The following is a 24969-nucleotide window of genomic DNA, read 5'->3' on the forward strand; positions in this document are numbered from 1 at the left end:
ACGTGGGTACAGACAGGGGAATATCCTGTTCGTGTTGGGACTTTGGAACCCAATCAAAGTCATGCTGTGCTTCTGTAAAACATCGCTGACAATAATATGGTGTTGATTCGAGCAACATGTTTTCGCCTGGCAATTTACAAGGACATCGGAAGCCGCGGAGTCAAACAGAACACGGGAGCGCTGATGTTTATGGATAGATGCATTTCATAAAGTGGGACCTTTCTTTAGTTGAATATATGGACAGCTTGCCGTTTTCCAAAACAGTTTCGAAGCAAATGGGTGTCATTTCAAGCAGGTTCAGTTGAAACGGTGCAATGTTTGCTCGTCTATACCAGTAGAGAATTACTGCATACTGTTTATGAAGACACATTTACTATTCTTATGTAATTAGTGAGAATAGGTCATTCTGTGAATAATTAAGGAATCAAGGGATGTTTACAATATGTTTACGGTCACCAGTTTGCATGTGCATGTGCGTGTGCGTGTGTGTGTGTGTGCTATGTCATGTATGAGTCACAGTAGTGCTCATGGTACCGTCACTGGCTCAGGAGGACGCTATATGTGGTTGCGAGCATGGCTGTTGAACACATTATCTGTACATGTCTATTTGTGTGTGTTTGGGTGTGTGCAAACAGTACAAGCCTGTACAGTATTTCTCAGAGGGTTCACGTAGAGGGTCACAGCACAGAAACATGCCTGCTGAGGTTAAGCTGTGTGTGCATCCTGTGTGTATGTCTGCTTTGATGGCAAAGACTCAACAAATGAACATAGATGTCACAATGAGTGTCTTCATACCTAAATGCACAATAACCTAATTCAGAAGAAATAAACATGAAAATCCTGATGTATGAGTTCCATACTCGTTGTACTTGCCACTGCTCATAGTCTTCGTTGCATCTTTATTAAATATATCTATTTTTGGTTACACTTTACTTTAGGGGGTCAGAGGGGGTTGGATTTCCTAGTATTAAGGTGGTAATTATCACGTAATTTCTTAGAAATAAGGTTGAAATTACCTTGGAATTTGGGTTAGGGTTAGCTGTAAAATTACTTGTAAAAACAATTTCAACCTTATTTCTAAGAAATTACATAATAATTACCACCTTATTACTAGGAAATTATTAGGTAATTTCTAACCCCTTCAAATAAAGTGTTACCCTATTTTTTTTGGATAAGCAGCACTCATTTTCCAAGTATCCCCTTGGCTGGATTTGTGTGTGTGTGTGTGTGTGTGTGTGTGTGTGTGTGTGTGTGTGTGTGTGTGTGTGTGTGTGTGCGCACGCATGTGAGAGACTTTTGACACTTTGTCCTGTGATGGTATGGCACAGCCTGAGTGTGTGTTCAAGGACGTGTGAGTGTACTCAGTGTGTTTCTGCTAGGTTGTGCAGGCATTTAGTATATACGTATTGGTTGTCACAGTGATCATTAGTTGCTCAATTGGCCATGGATGCTGAAATACTTCTCTACCTTGAATGTGTGCTTGTGTGTGTTTGTGTGTGCAGAACTTTTATTATTCAAATGTAATCTGTTGGTGTAGGACTACACATACTGGTAACCCAACACTAATTTTTTTTATAAACATGCATTAACGTGTGTGCATGCATGTGTAGGTTTTATGTCCAAACACCTGTGCATATCACCAGCAGTACTCACAGCATTCATATCAATGCCATTGGTATAGGACCAGGCATGTTGGAAATACTCCTCCAGCCTCTGCCTCAGTGGGTTGGGAATCTGATGGAAGCGAATGAATTCGCGGACCCTCAGCATCTGGGTGTGGTAGCGGGCCGTCCCCGAGTACAGCCGCTGGATAATGGCCGACACGTTCCCAAAGATACTGGCGTACATCAGGGCTGGACAAGAGAGGAGAGAAAGAGGAGAGGAGAGGAAGGGAGGGTGGGGTTGGGGGCAGGAGGGCAAGAGCAGGGGTAAGTGGGTGTCAGTCAGAAAGGGCTGGATGGTATATATGTGAGAGTGAGCGAAATTTGAAGGCATAACTGCACTGGTATAGAGACACGACTGCACTTTATATGTACACAGTCACATGACCTGGCGCGCTAGAGTTTCCCCAACTGGAGAGAAATGTGTTATGAGTTGGGATGCCCTTGGGTGGTGTGGACGGTGTAAGTGAATAGACTAGAGAGAGAGACATACTGTATATATAGAGACGGCAAGAGAGAGAGAAATCAAGAGAGAAAGTGAATGAGAGGGAGAAAACAGAGACAAAGTAAAGGAAGGACAGAAAGAGATACACAGAGAGAGCGAGAGAGAGAGATACACAGAGAGAGAGATACAGAGAGAGAGAGAGAGAGAGAGAGAGAGAGAGAGAGAGAGAGAGAGAGAGAGGACAATAGAGCGAAGATAACACAGAAAGGTCCATGTTAGCAGTAGTTGCTATGGTATCAATCCATCTCTGCACCAGTGCCCTCAAGACAAATGCCCTCAGATCTGTTGTAATGAATGAATAAATACAGGCATTCTGATTTCTCTGCCTATATCTATTTGTTAAGCACTGAATGTTTTTGCAATATTACAGAATACTGGTTTACATTACATTACAGGCATTTAGCCGACACTTTTATCCAAAGCGACTTACAATAAGTGCATTTAACGTAGGAAATCAGCATAACTACTAGTCATCAGAGGTCATAAGTGCATCTTCTCTCTAAACAAGCATCTAAGAGCAAAACCAGTGCTAAAGTAAAAGCACAAGAAAGAGATTGTTTTTTTAAATGAGTGAATACACAATAAGTGCTAAGAACAAGTAACAGGGTAGTAGTTCTTGAAGAGGTGAGTTTTCAACCTGCGCCGAAAGATGGGCAGCGACTCCGCTGTCCTGACGTCAGTGGGGAGTTCATTCCACCACTGTGGGGCCAGGACAGAAAAGAGCCGTGACCGGGTCGATCGGCAGCAGGGGCCTCTGAGCGACGGGGCAACCAGGCGTCCCGAGGCAGCAGAGCGAAGTGGTCGGGCGGGGGTATAGGGCTTGACCATGGCCTGGAGATAGGCTGGAGCTGTTCCTTTCACTGCCCTGTAGGCTAGCACCAGAGTCTTAAACTGGATGCAAGCAGCTACTGGGAGCCAGTGTAGAGAAAGTGATAGAAAAAGACGGTTGGCATAATATGTGCCACTGATTAAGGGGTTGTGAACCTGACTGAAACCCACAGACGTACACTGCAAGTGCCTTTTCCTGTTGAGAAAGTAGGACAATATTGAGAACTAAACAGCACTGACTCACAATTGTTAAACTGTTAATAGTGCCATTAGTTAAGTCCCAGAACTTAATTCTTCATGTAGAGGAAATTGAAATGGAGTTTGTTTTGATAGCTATTGTATTATGGTGGAAAATGTTTTAATCTGTCTTTTGATTTCTGATATGATCTTCAAGTAATACTGAAACCAAATTTGTCTCTGTGCAAAACTATGAAAAAAAAATTGTGAAATTACTGGGCAATCCACAGTTTGGAATAACCTCTGCCTTGCCTCATAAGACAAAAACAGGCACAGAGTAAACAATCTACAATTTACAATTGTTACTTGAATCTATTTTCCAATCCCACCAAGAAGCCTTAAGATATGTTTGGGGGATAAACCTCTGATCTAGTCATTTCTCATTTGATTTATTGTTGTTCCCTGTAGTCAGCTCAAAGTCCTTTTTTCCCTGTGTTGTGAAATAGCTCTTCCCCCGTTTATGGAGCCCATGGCACTTTTAAACGTTCAGGCTTTATCACGCCTCCCCAAAGGATGGGTGCCTACTGAGAAATACAGTGGAGTGGAGGAGCAGCCATTCTTAGCACATATAAATAGTAGCTACAGGGGATAGCTGCCAGTGGCGTGACTGCAAAATAGATGCTAAGTGATGATTATCACACTAACAGTACCATCAGAGTACCATCAGTTGTCCGTTCTGAATGAAGACGCTTCTTGTCAACTTATTTGAAATAGAAACTGCTGCCCATTCAGGTCTGTCATACAGTGGTCCAACAGTACAGACATGGGTCAGCACTGTTTTACATCCCATTTTGGCGGTGCATGCTGCATGCTGGTCAATAGGTAATAGCAGCACTATATCTGCTCTGCTGTTCCTCCTCTGCACATCAAACATGTATGAAAGGTACATTTGCCCTCATCATCAACTGTTATAGTGTTTTATTTACCTTGACACTAACATGCATGTGTTACATTACACAAAACAACATTATCTGTTGGTTCCGTAAGAAGGAAGGTTTGCAGCCTTTTTTTTTTCTTTTTGAATGGTGGTGCATGCTGGATGAGGGGAGTTTCATGGAGACAATTTTAGCAGGTGACATAAGTCCTTACAGACAATGTCAAAGAAGTACTTCCCCCAAATGTCTTAGCTCTGGTCTACTTGTCAATTCTGCACTACATGACAACTTTTGATTTACTAAATGTTCTATGTAACCTCTGAAAGACATTATATCGACTGGCCATTTATATGCTGGATGCAGAAACTTTGGGTTTAAATCATGTCTAGGACCCTCGCTGCATGTCATCCCCTTGTCTCTCTGTATTTTCTCTATCTATCTATCTATCTAGCTAGCTAGCTAGCTAGCTAGCTAGCTATGTCTGTCTATCCATCGATCCGTCTATGTCTGTCTGTCTGTCCATCTATCTATCTAGTCAGAATCATTTCCATTCATCAGCCGAAAGTAGTAGTAGTAGTTGCTTGTATGAAGAATCTCACCAGTAAAATTTTTAAACTATCCTCAAAGTATTTTGTTTCACCTGGTGTCAGTTGCGTGTACAGGTACCTGGACCATAATTTGAACACTGTGAAAGAAGAATCGCACAAACAATATTCTAGAAAGCAGGTACAGCTGTTATTTGATCTGAGGATTTCTTCTTTCACCCATAGAAGACGTTGTATATTGTGTCGTATTCCTTGTGAGCTTCTCCGGTTTAACGCTGTTGTCATGTTGGATCCTGTTAACCTTTCAAATCTTGTCAGCTCCTATCACTGTCCACAGCACCCACTGAAACCACGCCGTGTGTACTGGAGTGTGTCTGTGTCGGTATATGTGTCACAACCGACACTATTTATCTCTACATGTCATCTTTTGCATATCATCTCTGCATATCAGCGTAGCAAGGACGTCTAGTTACTATTTCACAACATTTACCATTAGTGACTAGTTATCACCAGTTACTATGCATGTCTATTAAATGTCCAAATTATTTTGTCATCCTGTGGTCCCTCCAATCACTGAAGACCGAGGCTCTATATGGACAGGAAGTTGAGTTGATTTTTTTTTTGGGATTTTGAGATACTTTATTGATCCCAGTGGAGAAATTTTTTCTCTGCATTTAACCCATCCTAGCTGTGTACCTAGGAGCAGTGGGCAGCCGCCATGCAGCACCTAGGGACCAACTCCAGTTCATCTTGCCATGCCTCGGTCAGGGGCACAGACAGGAGTATTAACCCTAACATGCATGTCTTTTTGATGGTGGGGGAAACCACAGCACCCAGAGAAAACCCACTGCAGACACGGGGAGAACATGCAAACTCCACACAGAGGACAACCTGGGATGACCCCCAAGGTTGGACAAACCCGAGATTCAAACCCAGGACCTCCTTGCTGTGAGGCGACAGTGCTAACCACTGGGCCACCATGCCGCCCAATAAGCATATTGATAAGCATATTCATACTGAGAGGGGATATTACAAAACCCTGGTGGTAGAGCTTGCTAAGAAATCACTAGCAAATATATTTTAATAACGAATGACATAATCTTTGACTTTGATCAGCACTCTGTATCAATTAGAAATTTGATATTGAGGTAATCTGCATGAGGAAAATAAATGGATAAACCTAGTGGCTTCAGACTTCCTCTGTCTACCTGACACCAACTGGTATGAAATCCTTACTCTTAATCTAAGCTAGAAAAGCGTTATAGAAAATGCAACATGACTGACTGATCGATTGATTGATTGATTGATTGAATCTCTTCAGCAAGGAGAATGTGTCACAAACACGTATTCTGGCCAAGTAGCTGACCAGAGTCTGTTTTATCCAAAACAACTCTGACCAGGCATTCAGGCACTCCTGTACCTGAATGACTGATGACTACTGATGACAACATTTAACTGTCTTTTAATAAGTTGCAATCTCGTATCTCGTTTGATATAAATGAAAATGTCATGAGCGGTTGAGTTATGATCTTGTTCTAATATTAGAATTTTCATTCCACTATGCTGATAACTATTTTAATATCCACTGAAAGATCAAGGTGAACATTTGCTATGACTTATCACACAATGGCTTCAAAACTTGCAGTATACAACCCCCATGTGGGCTCAGGCTATCAACTGGGTGGATCTAGTGTATGAGAATGGACCAGGTAATGTCGTCTAAGTTGCCAAGTGTAGAGAATTACAGATGAGGGTATATATAGATTTCTTGTTCCACAATACTGATAGACTTACATCCTATGAGCATGACACAGATGGAGAAAATCTTCTCAGAGTTGGTGTTTGGAGAGACGTTTCCAAAGCCCACGCTGGTCAGACTGCTGAAGGTGAAGTAAAGAGCAGTGACATACTTGTCCTTTATGGATGGACCAGAACCTGGGATGGAATCAAAGTATTTAACTCAATATTGAAAAATATCAGTGTTTCAACAATTCACAATAAATAGGTCCCATCAGTACAGACAAGTGACTGTTTCACAGAATGACACTGTGCATGACGATATTTGTGCACCTTTTTTTTTTTTGGTGGATTTTTCCCCCTTTTTTTCTCCCCAATTGTACTTGGCCAACTACCCCACTCTTCGGAGCTGTCCCAGTTGCTGCTCCACCCCCTCTGCCAATCTGGGGAGGGCTGCAGACTACCACATGCCTCCTCCGATACATGTGGAGTCGCCAGTCGCTTCTTTTCACCTGACAGTGAGGAGTTTTGCCAGGAAAACGTAGCGCGTGGGAGGATCACACTATTCCCCCCAGTTCCCCCTCCCCCCCAAACAGGCGCCCTGACCGACCAGAAGAGGTGCTAGTGCAACAACTATGACACATACCCACATCCGGCTTCCCACCCACAGACACGGCCAATTGTGTCTGTAGGGATGCCCAACCAAGCCAGAGGTAACACAGGGATTCGAACCGGTGATCCTCGTGTTGTTAGGCAACAGAATAGACTGCTACGCTACCCGGACGCCCCCCGGTTTCTGCACTTTTTTTGATAGATTTGATTAAAGGACTACAGATTACTTGCAGGGTAAGTATGCCCCCCTGGCTCTAACATCTGATCTTCTGCTTTCCAAAAGGATGCCAAATGAAAAACCTGGACAAATGTTATTACAAGACTTACAGGAGCGCTGAGAGGATACTATCTACTGACACCACTTCAACTACTGTTACTACTACAACAGCGGTAAATCTACTACAGTAGCACATCCATTAACACTGCAGTAAAACACAGTAAATGAACAAAACGTTTCACAAATCTGCATTATACTTTTACCCTCAATACGTGGTAGGGAGTCACGGTTGATTTTACCCAAATGGCCCTCCAGCGGACAGAGCAAACCAATACTACAACTAAAAGTACAGGTATTTCTATAAATAACACAGCGGTAATACTTTTTCTCTCTCAGTACCTGGGTTGGAAATATTGTAGTGTTTTCCCAGTTGGTCCCCCAGGGAGTGAAGCCAGCCGATAGACCCGTTCCTTTCCACATTGCCAATGGCGTACCTGGACAAACCGAGCACAGTAACACACACCATATTTACATAATTACCGACATTAGTGAGAGGCTGTCTTTTGTTTTCACAGAGACCACGGCACAGACAGCTGAGAGTGTCCCAGACGTTACGAGAGCAGAGTACAGACAGTGTTCTGTCTCGAAACATCAAACTGACCTTCGTGTATTGTGGAGAAATGATACATGACTTTGAGTACTTGTCAGTTGCTCCATGGACAGTTTCATTTATCATTAATTACACTAGTCCTGATACTGACATATTAATATCATAATGGATTTTTAATGTTTGTTTGGTTGTTAAATCTGTTTGCTTTGTAACAGAGCCTTTCCTGAAAGCCTCGCAAAATGAAATCTTTCATACTGAATCAGGGCACAGTTCTTGTATGCAATTCACTATGAACAATAAAAATGTACATCTGGTCTTCATCAAATGTGACAAGACAGTAGGACAAAGGCCTTGCTAAAAACCACTTTTCAGGGAGGGATTCTGATTTTTTTTTTAAAAAGGAGTAAAACCTCGAGTGTTTTTCCTCTTTTTTTTTCCCCTTCTTTTTTACAATCAATCATAATCCAGATAGGCCCTCAAATGTAAAGGGCTGATGGTGTCATTCTGTGTGCAACAGATTTGGACTGGATGATAACTGCAAATCATAGCAGTTGTAAATAATTCTTGTTTTAATTGGGTGATTTAACATTTAGGGCACTTGCATTGTCTAATTGACACATAAAACAGTAATTAGGCTAAAACAAATTGTTTAACCCATGTGATAGTAGGGTGTGGTTGAGCCTCGCTACAGGCGGAGGGGAAAGGGGCATGGGTCGCGGGGGAGCAGACACGATAGCGAGGCTGACTGACGATCAGCCTCTGGTGTGCAACACTAACTATCTGCTCTTCATATTTTGCAATAAAGCTGTGCCCTGGACTGACTGGAACAGAGAGAGAGAGCTGTGCGGGGAACAGAGAGAGAGAGAGGGAGAGAGAAAACCAACAGAGAGGCTCCTTACACGGAGAGGAGCAGACAGATAAAGACTCCGGCACCACTGAGCACAGGCCCATGCAGCGTGCCAACTAAGACAATCGTAAATAGTTTGAGAAATAAAAAGTGTCTCTGCCAAACCCGTGTCTGTCCTTCATCTGTGAACCCTCCCATAGCACGAGCCTTGCTACAGTGGTGTCCCTTATGGATGCCAGACACTGCAATGGGGTGACTCTTGCACCGAATCGCCGGTGTCCAGGACAGCCAGGTACTTATGCAGCACCACCAAGCCCTGTAGGAGATGGCTGCTCAGGAGGCAGAAGACCAGGCTCTCCTGAGGAAGCTGTTGGGCTCCCCTTCAGCTGCCCGCAGGGATGATCTGGCCGCTTCCCCGACTCATCGTTCCCAGATCGCCCTCCCCAAGATGACATCTGCCAATGAATGACCCGGAGGCATTCTTGGATATCTTACCCCCCCCGCCCTTTTCTCCCAATTGTACTTCGCCAATTACCCCACTCTTCCGAGCCATCCCGTTGCTGCTCCACCCCCTCTGCCGATCTGGAATGGGCTGCAGACTACCACATGCCTCCTCCAATACATGTGGAGTCGCCATCCACTTCTTTTCACCTGACAGTGAGGAGTTTCGCCAGGGGGCCATAGCGCATGGGAGGATCACACTATTCCCCCCAGTTCCCGCTCCCCCCTGAACAGGCGCCCTGACCGACCAGAGGAGGGGCTAGTACAACGACCAGGACACATACCCACATCTGGCTTCCCACACGCAGACACGGCCAATTGTGTCTGTAGGGACGCCCGACCAAGCCAGCGGTAACATGGGGATTCGAACCAGTGATCCCTGTGTTGGTAGGCAACGGAATAGACTGCCACACCACCCGGATGCCATTCTTGGACATCTTCGAAGACAAAGCATTGGCATGCAGGTGGACGGAGGAGGAATGGGCTGTGTGCGTGCTTCCCCTGCTCACTGGCAAAGCTCAAGCCACCACGCACAGCCTGCCGGCGTCCTCCCAGGGGGACTATAACACGATCAGTTGAGTGGTCATGGACCGGTTGGGGCTCATGCCAGACGGACATCAGCGCTGGTTCAGGACGCTCTGCCTGGAGGACACTGGCTGCCCCTTCATCCTGTTGCCGCAGCTCCATGATGCAACAAGATGGTGGTTACATCCAGGTCCCCAGGACATCCACGATGTTATCCACCAAGTGTCACGGGAGCAATTTGTTACTTGCCTGCCATCTGCGATGGCCAACTGGGTCTAGTGCCATCATCCTGAGGACCTGGACAAGGCTGTTGCCTTGGCGGAGGACCACCTCGGCAAGCCAGCAGTTCGCCTCATCCCGGCCCCAAGCAGGTGATCACACCCATCTGTATCCACCCACCCACCCCCACACAAACACTCGCGCACACACACACACACACACACACCCATAGACACAATTCGGTGTGTGCATGACGATATTCACAAGTATCCGGTGGTGGCCATCAAAATTAGATATAAGGGAAAAAAATATGAAGTCCTGGCTGTGGTTAGTTCCCACGTGTTGTGGCCTCTTTCATCTGGTTCAGATTTGCCGGGGTTTGATAAAGTGGTTAGAAAGACAAGCGGGGCCATGACAGTAACAGCCAGGGTGGTGTGAGCGGTGTGTGGTACTAAGTGGTGACACAAGCTCATCCAAGTCAGGTGAGGGGGAGTCGACCATGTCTCCAGTGGTCCGCTCAGTGGCGGTCTTCCCCATCAAGCAGACTAAAGACGACACACCGCGCTTTGCCTTTGACCGTGTGATGACCACCGATGGCCAACACCCAAACGCTGAACTCACTCCACCATACTTGGCACTGATTAGAGACCGGGTGTGCTGCGACACTCAAACCGGACAAGAAACCACTCGATTGTTAGTACCTAAAGGCCACCGGGGACTGAATTTCCAGGTGGCTCATCACAACCCCATGGCAGGTCACCTCAGTTACGATAAAACACTTGACCAAATAATGGCTTGATTTTACTGGCTGGGCGTTCACTGTGACAACGGTGTGTGTCTTGCCGGGAATGTCAATTGGTAAACCTGCCAGCCACCCCAAAAGCACCATTGCGTCCATTACCATTAATTGAGGTCCTGTTTGACCATAGTGGTATGGACCTCTTTGGGCCATTAAATCAGAGCACATGGGGATATTGCTTTGTGTTAGTCATAGTGGATTACGCAAGCTGCTATCCTGAAGCCGTGCAACACCTTAGCTAAAAGTGTTGCGCCGGCACTGTTTCATGTGATCTGCCACATCGGAATCCAGAGAGAGATTTTGATGGGCTGGGGCACATCGTTTATGCCACGTACACTACGCAAACTAGACGAGTTATTGGGTATAAAATCGATCTGTACGAGTGTGAATCCCCCTCAAACCAACGGGCTCGTGGAAAGATTTAATAAAACACACAAAAACACGATTCGTAAGTTCGTACACAAGGATAGCCGAAATTGGGATAAATGGTTGGATCCTCTGTTATTTGCAGTGCGGGAGGTGCCACAGACCTCCATGGGGGTTTCCCCCTTTGTCTTGCTGTTTGACAGAACATGGAGGGGTGCGTTGGACCTGATTAAAGAAAGCTAGGAGACTAGTCCACACACCAGTAAAAATGAAGTACAGTACATCCTGGACCTGAGAACAAATCCCCATACACATGGGCGGTTATCACCGGAGAATTTACTCTAGGCCCAAGAATGTCAGCAGCGCCTGTATAACAGAGGAGCGTGACTGGGTCAATTTGCACCGGGAGACAACGTCCACATAAATTACTTCCAATGTCCAGCTCCAAATTATTTGCCAAGTGGCAAGGATCCTTAGTGGTGGCAAGGATCCTTAGTGGTCACATGACGAGCGGGGGATGTCGACTATGAGGTTGTGCGTAATGGCAGGGGAGTTGCAACACAGATTTACCACCTCAATCTCCTAAAAGCATTGGAGAGAGGTGGTCCCAGTTTCTCTGACCACCGTTGTATCTATCTGTGAACCTTCCCGTGGCACAAGCCTTGCCATAACATACAACTAGTATTTGTCTCCAATAAGGCAAGCCTGTTTTTGCTTGTTATCTGATGTGGTAGAAGTTCTGAGTGGGAGAATAAAAAGGAATGTTCAAGATCTTTTTCTGATTTTTGAGGTTGGTTGAAATTTCTTCCTTAACAGGAACGAAAATGTAATATAAAAACCTGCTAGAGTTAGTAGTTTGTAATTTTGAGAGCCCGTAAGAAAAGTTTCTGGCATGTTTGACCATTTATGAAGAAGTTGTGAGTGTTTTTGTGTTGCCACTAATGCCACAAGGACGGGCCATGTTGTCTGCTGCATGTCGTCAAATAGGTTCGATGGTAAGAAACTCAACCACTGTCACTCTTCAGTGGAGAAGGGGCAAAATGTCTAAGCCTGGGGTGCCCAACCAGTCGATCGCGATCGACCGGTCGATCGCGGGCTGATTGCCAGTCGATCGCGAGATGATTTTGAAGAATTGAGTTAGATTTTGGAAAAAAAAAAATCGGCAGTCCCTTGTGTTCACATCTTGATTGACATCGAATCTGACCAACCATGAAGAGGCAAGGTCATGTAAGGTGGCTGAGCAGAGGCACATTTTGTGGAGAGATTCAGTGAGTTGTTGCTTGAAATCAGAGATTTTCTCAAGCTCACTAAATATGCACAGCTAGAGGACAACAAGTGGCTTTTGGATTTGGCATTCCTAACCGATCTCACCAGCTTGTTGAATGAGCTGAATTTAGAACTACAGGGAAGGGATAAAGGCGTAATAAACATGATCAGCTCAGTGACCGCGTTTAAAAGCAAGCTCCGACTGCTGTTAAGTAGGCTGCAATGCAGTGACCTGCGAAACTGCTCACATGCAGGCAGAACTTAAACGTCAGGGTAACGACACAGCACAGCTTGGTAATGCACATTATGAGGAGCAAGTTCAGAGCATCTTGTCAGAGATTGATAGGCGCTTTACTGACTTTGCATCCATTGGACCTGTTGCCAGCTGTCTGTGTTTTCCATTTGGAAGTATTGATGTGGATGACATTGCCTCCAAAGTGGCATCACTGTTTCACATGGACAGCCCTGCTGTGGAGAAGGAGATCCTCACACTTCAAACTGACATTGAGATTAAATCCAGGGCAACACAAGGGGTGAAGGGAGCATTCTGGGAGCTACTGCTGCAGGAGAAGTACCCCATCCTCAGCAGATGTGCCATGAACTTCGCAGCACTTTTTGGATCAACCTACCTGTGTGAATCTGCTTTTTCTCACATGAAGATCATCAAGTTGGAAGTACAGATCCACAATGACAGATGACTGCCTTCTGGCCTGCCTAAGGCTTGCAACCAGCTGCTACAACCCTGACTAGGAGAAACTATCCTCCTCCTCCCAGTGCCAACGGTCCCAATAAGGTAGAGAATGACATTTATTTCTGCTTTTTTAACAGAGAACTATACAGTATAGTGGCTGTACTATTTTCTGTTTGTCGTGTGTATTGAATGGGTATTACAGTAATGTGGTTCCATATTTGGGCTGGTAGATCTCGGCTGGCTGACAAATGTAAAAGTAGATCTTGGTTCAAAAAAGGTTGGGCACCCCCGGTCTAAGCCAACATCAGCATCCACAGACAAGATGGCAGACGGCGACATAGAAGACAGCAAGTACAAATTAATTTAACATTGTCCTTTGGCACAGGAAACTTAAGTAAAAAAGTGGTTGATGTAATGACCTATGATCGCTTTGCTTCAAGTCTTACTCACCGTGTGTGGAAATGACACGATGTCAGAGTATTTAACGAGCCAGGAGATTCAAGTTTCAATGTCGGCATTCATGAACTCATCAATGATGAGGGAAATCTGCTTAGAAACTGACTTTTGGAGATGGCTATCTAAGATATAAGAGTTCTTTATTTTATTTTGTCTTTTTTGGATTTTTACCGCCTTTTTCTCCCCAATTGTATCCGGCCAACTACTCCACTCTTCCGAGCTGTCCCAGTCACTGCTCCACCCCCTCTGCCAAGCCGAGGAGGGCTGCAGACTACCACATGTCTCCTCCAATATATGTGGAGTCGCCAGCTGCTTCTTTTCACCTGACAGTGAGAGTTTTGCCAGGGGGACGTAGCGCGTGGGAGGCTCACGCTATTCCCCCCAGTTCCCCCTCCCTCTCGAACAGGCGCCCCGACTGACCAGAGGAGATGCTAGTGTAGCAACCAGGACACATACCCACATCCGGCTTCCCAGCCACAGACACGGCAAATTGTGTCTGTAGGGATGCCCAACCAAGCCGGAGGTAACATGGGGATTCGAACCGACGATCCCCATGTTGGTAGGCAACAGAATAGACCGCTATGCTACCCGGATGTCCAGAGCTCTTTATTTTTAATAATTTGCACAAATTGTCAGTTAATTTAATGGTAACACTTTATTTTAGGGGGTCAGAATTACCTAGTAATAAGGTGGTAATTATCATGTAATTTCTTAGAAATAAGGTTGAAATTATTTCTAAGAAATTACGTGATAATTACCACCTTATTACTAGGAAATTATTAGGTAATTTCCGACCCCCTAAAATAAAGTGTAACCAATTAAATAATCTTCCAAATTGCATTTTTATTAAGATTTTACTTTTCTTTTAATCTCATCTGTCAGACAAGGTCTAGTCAAGGAGAGTCAATTTTATTTGTATAGCCCATTATCACAAATTACAAATTTGCCTCAGTGGGCTTTATCTAGAGTACCATACCAGATACAGGCCAGCCAATGAGCGATGAGGGCGAAGGTGCACATGAGGAGGAAGAGGACTGCTGCGCCGTACTCTGAGTAACGGTCCAGCTTCCGGGCAACACGGACCAACCGCAGCAGACGGGCCGTCTTCAGCAAACCAATGAGAGTGGTTGTCTGGCGGGTGACAGGGCAGATGGAGGGTTGAGAGCAAAAAGGGATTGTGACAGGGAAAAAGAGTCAAAGAGGAAGAGACACCGAAAGAGAGAAGGAGGCAAAGAGACAGGAAGTACAGTGTAATAAAACATCGTTTACAGATCAGTCAGAGTGTAAGGGTGCACTAAAGACATAAAACAAAGAACAGCATGAAACAAACCCTGAGCAGTTACTCAACACCCTGCTATCTGGATGTGGAGAAGCACTGTCCTGGTGTGATTCACTGCTGTGGAGGCGGTGAATCTTTACTCCCATTTATCACTCTTGGCTACCTACTCACTACGTGTATTCCTACCTTTTAACACTTGTCTTTGGATGGCCCCAGCTGTGCCCATAAAACAAACAAATAAAGATTACTGCGCTGGCAGAGGGCCTAGTTCTGCTGTGTGCACGTCTGTCTGTGTGCATGTGTGTGTCCTCAGGGTAAATAGTGTTCTCCTGCTAAGGAAAATCTCTTTCATGGCTCAGTGGCCAAGCCAGGACAGCATCGATGAGGTAAGCCCCAGCAAAGCTTCTACATTCTGACGTTCAGCAGTATCCACATGTATCATCTTTTTGGCTGGTGTTTGGCTAAATCAATCCAAATAACAAATTTTTTATAACATAGATGTTCACATCACTTCAATATTGAATTCACATAATCAAAAGAATTAGATGCTTTATCAGAAGAATGAGTGATGAATAGCTTCAAAGAGAGAGACCCTGACAACCTCAGCTTTAGTGGTTTTTCATCCTCTGTATGTGGGGAATACACACACAACTCAAGAACTTCACTTCCCTATACATCTTCTACCATCCACCTCCTGGAATCCCTCTTTCACTTAATCAAACCAAACTCCTTCTTTTTTCTGGGGGGGGGGGGTTCCCCCTTTTTGTCCCCAATTGTACATGGCCAATTACCCCACTCTTCCGAGCCGTCCCAGTCGCTGCTCCGCCCCCTCTGCTGATCCGGGGAGGGCTGCAGACTACCACATGCCTCCTCCGATACATGTGGGGTTGCCAGCCGCTTCTTTTCACCTGACAGTGACGAGTTTCACCAGGGGGACGTAGCGCGTGGGAGGATCACACTATTCCCCCGAGCGGGCGCCCCAACTGACCAGAGGAGGCGCTAGTGCAGCGACCAGGACACATACTCACATCCGGCTTCCTATCCGCAGACACGGCCAACTGTGTCTGTAGGGACACCCGACCAAACCGGAGGTAACACGGGGATTCGAACCAGCAATCCCCATGTTGGCAGGCAACAGAATAGACCGCTATGCTACCCGGACACCCATACCATACTCTCTCTTGACTGCTAACCAGTTTAGCTGGTCTGGACTGTCTGACACTGTTTGTATGTCATTGTACTTTTTTCCGTGTGCTAGATTTGTTTATATATGAGTTTGTGCATGGAGTAAATTGTTATATGTTTATGCAAATTAATACAGCAAAATGAAATTGTTTCCCTTTATGGACACAAAACAAAATAAATCAAAACTAAGCAAAATAAATCTAAACCAGCTAAACCTAGCTTAAACACTAGCTTAGCTAAACTTAGCTGAAATAAATTAAACTAAGCTGCACGAAACTAACCTTGATGGTTAGGAACCGGCTTTACCGAACCGTCTTTTCAGAATCATGTTTTCTCTCTTTCACCCTCCTGTCATCGTTTGTTTTTTCCTCCTGCTATCTCTCCCTCCCTATGGCCTTCCCTCCCTCACCTCCTCTCCATTGCGGTAGATGAGCAGGTCGAAGGGAATAGCCGCCACCATGTCGATAAGGAACCAGCCTTTGAAGTAGTGTACAGCGATACGCAGTGGGTGGCTCACCACCTCGTCGTTAGCATTCACATAGGTGGTCCTAAGAGGAACAGGGATGACATGGGTATTATTGGATGTTATTATATCCAGAAATAATACTTGTGTTGACAACAAAGCAGCTGCTGAATACATGTGCTGAGACTAGCCTGACTGCTAAGATAAGGACACATTCTACTGCTATATCACTACTTTTCACAGAAATGGCCAACATAGTTCCTCTTCATCACAAAATAACTGACGCTAACAGTACTGTCAGGGCTATAAGCGTTTTATGACCCACGGTCAAATTGCTTTTTTACAAGTCATGCCGTCCTCTCACAGCAGAAAAACAAAGCTATGTCACCAACAGCAACTGTATTGTGATATATGCTATATGATCAAACACAAAATAAGTGTAGAATGACTCGATTCGGAGGTCTTGTTTAGCAACCTTTATGCCAGCAGGACAATGGCACTTGGCGGCATTCAACATGCACACAAAAAAACAAACAAAAAACAACCGCTTGACCGGGACGCGTCACGTACGTACAGTGACGTGGCTACGTAACGTCACACAACTACAGTAGCATATCATGCATTACTCTACATCCCCCTTCTTAGGTTTAATACTTGCCATAAACGAAAACATACAATAAAGATTTCCTTTGTACTAAAATAAGCATCTGTCAGAACAAAACAGATATAAAGAATTCCCCATGTATTAAGAAACAGAGTGAACATTTGATGAACCTTTTTTTTAACTTTACTTAACAATCAAATGGTTGAATTATACGGCGATGTGATTAGATGGTGAAGTGATGCCTGCCGCAGAGGTAAAGGGAGATGTCAGGATGAGCTCATGTCCCATGTTGCATTAGTGTCGGTGTAAAATGCTAGCCTGTCTGCCAGGGCCAGGTGACCTCTCCCTCCAGCCTCTCCTCCACACAAAGATGAACACGGGACCCCAGAAATGTGTGAATGCGTTGGCCCTGTGATGGCCTGGCGGCCTTGTCCAGGGTGTTTCCCTGCCTGCCGCCCGATGACTGCTGGGATAGGCTCCAGCGTCCCGCGACCTGAATTCGGATAAGCGGCTTGGCTAATGAATGAATGAATTAATTAACTATCAAAACATTTATAGAGGCCCCTGTTGGATAAAGTGCTATACTTAGGGTTGGGCTTGAAAGCGCTGCTATATCTGGAGCAGTGGGATGAGTGTCCAGCGGGTATCTGCATTGGGAGTTCTCTGGAGTGACAGGGTTAGGGTCCAATGGGTACAGGAGCTGTTCTCAGGAAAAACTGAGACACCATATGTGGTCTGGGTGTGTCTTCATTTCCAGGTCGTGGATCTGGTGGTGGAGATGGGTCTTCATTCTCAGCCCCTGTCTGTGATGGTTGTGGTTCTGCCACAGGTAGAAGATGTCGCGGATTCCTGTAGTACTCCCTTCCTTCAGACTCAACCAGGTAGGATCTTGGATCAGCGGCAGCCCTTTTGACGATGCCTATTTTGTCATGTCCTTTCTCTGTTTGCAGACGGACCACCTGGGAGTTGTGGAGTGAGTGGTCGGCTGCCTCGGTTGTAGAATCATTTCTGTCCTCCTCTCTTTTTCGACAAACGGGTATGGATTTCCCTGGTGTTCATTGGCTTTGGTTTCAGCAGGTGTTTGCTGGCAGGCATGTTTGTGCATGTTACCCTGGACATCAACTGTTGTGCAGCTGAGCCCAGTGTGGCATCTTGGGGTACATTTCTAATGTTCAGCAGATGCAAGAACATGTCTGGAACACGACAAGCTACGAATTTCGCCTCGGCAGGCCTTACCTTGTCGTGCTGAATGTGGGCAGTGCAGGATGTGACGCCCAGTGGGATCAACCACACACACACACTTCTTTGCTCTTGGTTGAGGCTGCGGATTCGCTAGTCAAAGTTTACCAAAGTTGAACTCCATGCGAAGTGAAAATGCGAATTTCCTTCGCCACCGGAAGCAAATGTTTTATTTGCCCCTTCACTCACATAGAATGGAAGTGAACGGGAGGCGACTATTCAACAATGTTAATTTTGTGCATGTGTGACTGTACCCTTACTCAAATATAAGTACCGAAGGTGAGGGAAAATTGGCTTTCTAACATTGTGGGCAATGGGGATTTTTACCCTACTTAAATGAGGTGGAAGTACGTTGGCCATGTTTATAAAAAGGGTCTATTACTACTACTAATTTGATCTTTGTAGACCCAGCATAATGTTGCTGGTACAACTACTATTTTGATTTTAAACCCTGCCTCCAAATAGGACTTCCCTTGTGCCACCATAAGTATTTAAACGAAATGACAACTTGTTCTGCCCGTAATGATGTTAACAACAGTCGTTATCTCAAAACGTGAAACTGCTGAAGTGCACAGGTAAGGAGTACAACAGGGACAACAACAGCTGAGGTCTACGTGTGTGTTTTGGGTCTGACCTGAAGTTTATGAGGATGTCGATAATGAACATGATGTCCACTATGAGATCAACCACGGTTAGAGGAGAGCAAGAGTAAGTACAGTTCTGTATGCTGACATCCTCCTAAGAGAAGAGGAGAGGTGAAGAGAAGAGAAGAGAAGAGAAGAGAAGAGAAGAGAAGAGAAGAGAAGAGAAGAGAAGAGAAGAGAAGAGAAGAGAAGAGAAGAGAAGAGAAGAGAAGAGAAGAGAAGAGAAGAGAAGAGAAGAGAAGAGAAGAGAGGAGGAGAGTTCAGGTAAGGAGGGGAAAAAGACAAAAAGGGAGCAGGAGAAAATGGAAAAAGGGGAATATAGAGAAGAGAAAAGTGGATGACATTTGTTTTACAGCTCTAAAAAAGCAAGTGTTTGGTACGGTCACCTCTTCCTAATGGATGAGCATTAAGGGTTGAAGAGTTATGTACATACGTATGTATACAGGCAAAACCATAAACATGATGGCATTGAAAGAGACAAAGCTTCCACAGAAAGCCAAGACCAATTAGAAACTGTAGGACTTTGAAACATGAACGATTAATAATAGTTAAAAGTTATAACAAGGTTAGCATAAGTATGTTTTTACAGATGCACTACATCCCAAGATGCAAATCAACAGACAGAAAAAAGTCCTACGAGAGTGACATTGGAAGTATATGTGCATCTTGTATAGGTGTGCATATGCACAACTGTCTACTTTTCTGTTTGCAACATGGCATAGAAATATGCATACATATGTGTGAATAACCTGGTCATTGAAGAGGCGTGCAGCAGCCTGTGTGCACATGAACATTTCTACACGTTTGTATGTGAGCACTTACGTATCATAATCAGCTGTTTAGGGGGGGTCACTAAGCAGAAAAAACATGTTGCAAAAAGTACCTTAACCCACAACTTATCGTTTGCAAAAATAATGATTAACACAGCGTTTGACCAGTCAGTGCTTTGCAGTAAGTGACAGAGAGCAACGCACAATAGATCATGTGAGATAAGTAAATAGAAACCGCAAAACAGATTCAGACAGGAGGGAAATGTATTTTTTTTCTTTCCCCAAACCCAAATCTGAGCTTTCAAAGAGCCTTCGATGGGTGAAACTTCAGTTGAACAAAGAAATATTCAACAGGCATGCTGGCATCTAATCAAAGGTAAATTAGGTACGGCAGTCTGTTTACCATGTTGATACGCAGTGCTTCCATTAGACATTTCCTACTAATTGGCGAGGGTAGTGAGGTCTAGGCATGTTGTTGACATTTTTGCCTGGCTCGCTTCGTTTAATTCGTTTTGCTGTCATAGCGAGGCTATCATTACACGTTCCCTTCTGTTACACCACTGTTGCAAATAGTGAGTTTCACTGTGATGGCTATGTTCTTTAACAAGACCGGGTCAAAACCTAGTACATGGCTGGACCGTGAATGTTCAATGTTCGAAATTGTGGCCAATTTGTTCCAGGGCTGGTCAGTGGTGCTGTCTATAATGTGAATTCCTGAATATTACATCTTCATTGTAAAGCGCTTTGAGTGGCTGTTGCAGATAGAAAAGCGCCATAAAAAATGCAACTGATTGACCTGCAATTTTCTGTAGTGGTGCCGGTAATATTTGTTGATAAAGTTAACTGAAGTAGCATATCACATGACATGGTTAAGCTACATTACAGTAAAAAAAAAAAAAGGCTATAAATCCAGTTGCAAGAACAATAATTTCCACTCATAACTTGGGATATTTGACTTGAAAGAGAACTTAATTTAATTGTGATTATAACTATTTTAATTATCTGTTAACACCCCCCCCCCTTTCATCTGTTTTTATCTGTGGATGTCTCTCGTTTTTCTGAGACTCACCCTGCATTGACAGGCGAATTCACATGGAACCAATTGCGGCCGCTGATAGCACCATGAACTGTGCATTACTTGAAACCGCTATCTGCCCCGTCTCAAGGTCCAATTCACCATAGATACTGCTCTAATGATATTACAGCGTACGCCCATAAAGTTTTGCAGCCGAGTGCAATTTGCCCTTGATTTGCGCCTGATTGCAATTATCCATGTGGCCAATTATAAATGGTGGCTTTGTGCCAAGAACACAGCATGCAGGCTCAATGTCATCCTCGAAGTCATCATGTATAGCGAGGATTGTCTGAGTCTGACCTGGCAACCTGTATCTGCGAATGCTTTCAGTCTCAGTTAAATCAAAAAGCGATATTCTCCTGCTAAATATCCATTCACGAGCTCGTCTGGCATGACGATGTCTTTGCCTGGCTACAACCACTGCTGCCATGGTCGCTGGAAAGTCTGGGCATCAGTTACCACCAACTCTCTGAAGATGGCAATAATTTTCACCCTACCTGTGTGCGGGTGGCTATTAGCGCTGGTGTCTTGCAATGAGGCTCATTTGCATAGAAAGCGGCCAATTAGGTGCTAAATGTATATTACCTCATTTAAATACGTGCAAATAGCACTGGAGCACCGAGACGCTATTTGCGTGGCAGCGCAGTTAGGGGTGCATTTCACCCTTTGCGGGTGCTTTGAGTATTACACGGTTTCTTTTCGTCTTTGTTCAGGTTTCGCGGCCGCAAAAGCCGTGCAATCCTTTTGTGAATTCACCAGTAAGCGTTTTGGCAGAGTGATTGTTATTTGGGGTGCTTTAACTGGGTGCTCGGCCAACCAATCGTGAACCTTCTGTGACATTGTCGGTCACCTGATCTAGTGGCCCAATCGTGTCAAACTGATCGATCACTCAGTCAGTCAGTCAGTCAGTTGGTCAGTCAGTCAGTCAGTCAGCAACAAAAAAACATGCTGTATAGAAACATGAGTAGTCTCATCCTGTGATTAATCACCTTTCAACCCAACTTGTGTATGTGTGTGTTTTAGTAGGTGCATCTGCGGACACACCTGGTCGCTGAGGAGGAAGGCGGCAGAGTAGGGCGTCAGAATGGCCGTGTAGATGACGAGCAGCAGGATGAGCCAGTCCCACACAGCCTTGAAGGGGCTGTAGTGGAGCACCGTCCATTTGTGGATGCGAGGCGCCTGGAGCTTGTACTCTGGCAGTACATCGGCACCCAGAGACAGCACCTGGAGACGGAGGGAAGAAAGGAAAATAGGAGAGGGAGGAGGATGTAAGCGAGAGGTAAGATGCAAGACAGAAGGGTGTCATAGAGAGAGAGTGGGGTGTAGGAAGGAAAAGGATAAATGGAAGAAAAAAAAAGAGAGGACGGCGATGACAAAGAAAAGTAGAAGTAGGGTGGTGGAGGTAGGAAGGGGAGAGAGAGATAAAGGCTTGTAGATTTTTCTGCAGATGAGTTCTGGTATGTTGACCATGTGGCATCATGTGTGCTGAACTTAAGTTTGCACACTAAGACACAGACACACGCACAGGCTGCACACAAGCGCTCATTTCCATACATGTGCGCACACACACACAAGCACACACACCTCTGTACATTCACACACAAACACACACATTCACCTTCACACGGTAACACGTGCATTTGCACCAATGCAAACAAATACGATGATTGCACGATGCGATCAACCAAGTCAAATGCCCTCTTATTGTGGTTCTGGTTGGTTGGAGGTGCGCACACACACACTCACACACTCACACACACACACACACACACACACACACACACACACACACACACACACTCACACACACACACACACTCACACACACACACACACACACACACGGAATAGAATCTTGGGTGTTGTGGTGCAGTGCTGAGCAGCTTTACTCCAGTATTGTTTTTCAGCGGGTGCAGCACACTCGCCCTGGACGGCAGCATGAATGATTCATTATGAGGAGGTCTTGAGAAACACCGTACCTCTACCCAATAAAATCACACAGTGAAAGGTGAGCTTGGCTGCAGTGCAAAAACAAGGGTGGGAAAAAACTAGCTTTGGGCTGTACAACCGAAATGACCAAAGGTTTTGTCTGATTTTCAACATGGTGTGCCATACACACAGTACACCTAGTCAGACAACTGCACAAATAACACACACAAAAAACAAAAGCACACCATCATGGATTACAACCAAGGTGACAGGGATGTGTTAACTGATGCGTGATTTAAAGCTGAGGCCCGAGCGGCATCCGGGTAGCGTGGCGGTCTATTCCATTGCCTACCAACACGGGGATCCCCGTTCGAATCCCCATGTTGCCTCCGGCTTGGTCAGGCGACCTGGCAACTCCACATGTATTGGAGGAGGCATATGGTAGTCTGCAGCCCTCCCCGGATCGGCGGGTGGAGCAGCGACCGGGACGGCTCAGAAGAGTGGGGTAATTGCCCGGATACAACTGGGGAGAAGGGGGGAGCTGATGCCTGGGAATTTTCTCCATAAATAAATAGTTATTTAACCCATCTAGGCCATGGAGTCAGGTGACATAATACTACATAGCACCTTTACCATGGATAAGTACACTCTCCAGTCTTCAAATCCTACTGAAAGTTTTGACCGGGTAGGATGAACACCAGTGCAACAGGAAACACATTCCTGCTCAGACAGGAAAAAGAATTTAAATGTGACCATGTTTCCTTTAGAGGGGTAATTTACCAATCTTTCAATCAATATTACAGTAGAACGGTGTTCCCATATATTGTGATGTACTTTATACTACATCAAATTGGCCGTGCTACCTTTCATCCAAGGATGACATTTTTACAGACTTTGTTGATACGTCAATAAAAGTCTTATTTTGAAGGGTCCTCGTCTCATTGACTATTTTGTTGTTGAAATTTCTCTGTATCACTGGCCACCACACCATCCCCATATCCACCTCTTCAATTGAGCGGTCTTTCTCGGCCCTGAAGCACATTAAGACGCACACCAGAAACACAATGGGACAGGATCGACTGGGAGCTTTGGTACTGATGTCCACAGAAAAAGGCCCTCTGATGGAGCTTAAATCCAAGGACAAGCTGCATGATGCTGCCACTGCCCACTTCACAAAGAAGGACCGACGGATGGACTTTATATTCAAGTAGTCTAATAAGGTAAGCTGCCTAATTATATTTTACTCCTAATCAAAGCTGGCGTATTCATTTTACATATTGTGATGGCACTTCATAGCTGGTTAATACCACACTTTGTTCATGTAACATTAGGCCGACATACTCAATATTATGGCGTAAGGTTTGGCATATTTTGCATATGATTGTATTGCAACTTTGCTCATGGCATATTCTGCATGTGAAAATTGATTTTATCGTCGTTTCTATTCTTTGCTCATGAATTGCTTTGACTTGGTCTAGTCAGTTTGTAAAGAAGAGGTTTTGTGATGCTGCATGCTCGCGCTGTCCATGGTGATGGTGTAGGCCAGAAGCGGAGGCCATGTCATGTGCCTTTTCATTGTTTTCCAAGTATGGAGAGAGACAAAGGCTATTTGATACCCAGTGAATTTGATTTTGGTGGCTCTTGAGGCACTGAGTTACTGGCGGTGTGTGTGTGTTAGAGTTGTGTGTTGGAGCTGTTCACATATTAAAAAATCCATCCATCCATCCATTATCCAAGCCGCTTATCCTAATTAGGGTTGCGGGATGCTGGTGCCTCCCCCAGCAGTCATTGGGCGGCAGGTGGGGAGACACCCTGGACAGGCTGCCATCTATCACAGGGCCGACACACTCACACACAAAATACCCCAAATATTTGGCTGATTACAATATCATTGCGCCGTTGAAGGCCCACTGCCAGACCCCACGGTTCGCTGCTGGATTTAATTAGTTATTTGATTCTTTGTCCTTCTGGGTACGTCGTCATTTCTCATCTATTGTGTGTTTGACAAATTGCCAGTGCTTTCTTTTCCTAAATTAAAGTCAATGGGAACCAGGTGCAAAGTGACTACAATAAAGCCACTCTGAAAAAAGTGCTATGCCTCGTTTTTTCTCTTTTCCCCTGTGCTTTCTACAGTTAACAAACTTTCAACTTTTCAGACGAGTGCACATGATGCTAAAATGCTTTTTGAGCCAACCTTGCACAACGAAAGGAATGTGAGACACTGAGCGATCCTCACATGTGGAGACAACCTCCTAATGCTGTCGTGCTGTCAGACCCATCCACT

General features: G+C 45.0%; 1 protein-coding gene across 1 annotated transcript in view; it reads right to left on the minus strand.

The window, feature by feature from the left end:
- The window catches only part of kcnh2b (potassium voltage-gated channel, subfamily H (eag-related), member 2b), a 353732-nt gene that overhangs the window by 18133 nt on the left and 310630 nt on the right, over positions 1-24969 (minus strand). The window contains exons 7-13 of the mRNA XM_056299819.1: positions 21801-21980; positions 18902-19005; positions 16371-16509; positions 14474-14628; positions 7617-7711; positions 6446-6586; positions 1654-1853 (exon numbers count right to left, since the gene is read on the minus strand). Coding sequence (XP_056155794.1) covers positions 1654-1853; positions 6446-6586; positions 7617-7711; positions 14474-14628; positions 16371-16509; positions 18902-19005; positions 21801-21980 — 1014 coding nt within the window. The remainder of the gene's footprint in view (positions 1-1653; positions 1854-6445; positions 6587-7616; positions 7712-14473; positions 14629-16370; positions 16510-18901; positions 19006-21800; positions 21981-24969) is intronic.

This window comes from Lampris incognitus, chromosome 19, assembly GCF_029633865.1.
Source record: "Lampris incognitus isolate fLamInc1 chromosome 19, fLamInc1.hap2, whole genome shotgun sequence".
NCBI classification, from domain to species: domain Eukaryota; kingdom Metazoa; phylum Chordata; class Actinopteri; order Lampriformes; family Lampridae; genus Lampris; species Lampris incognitus.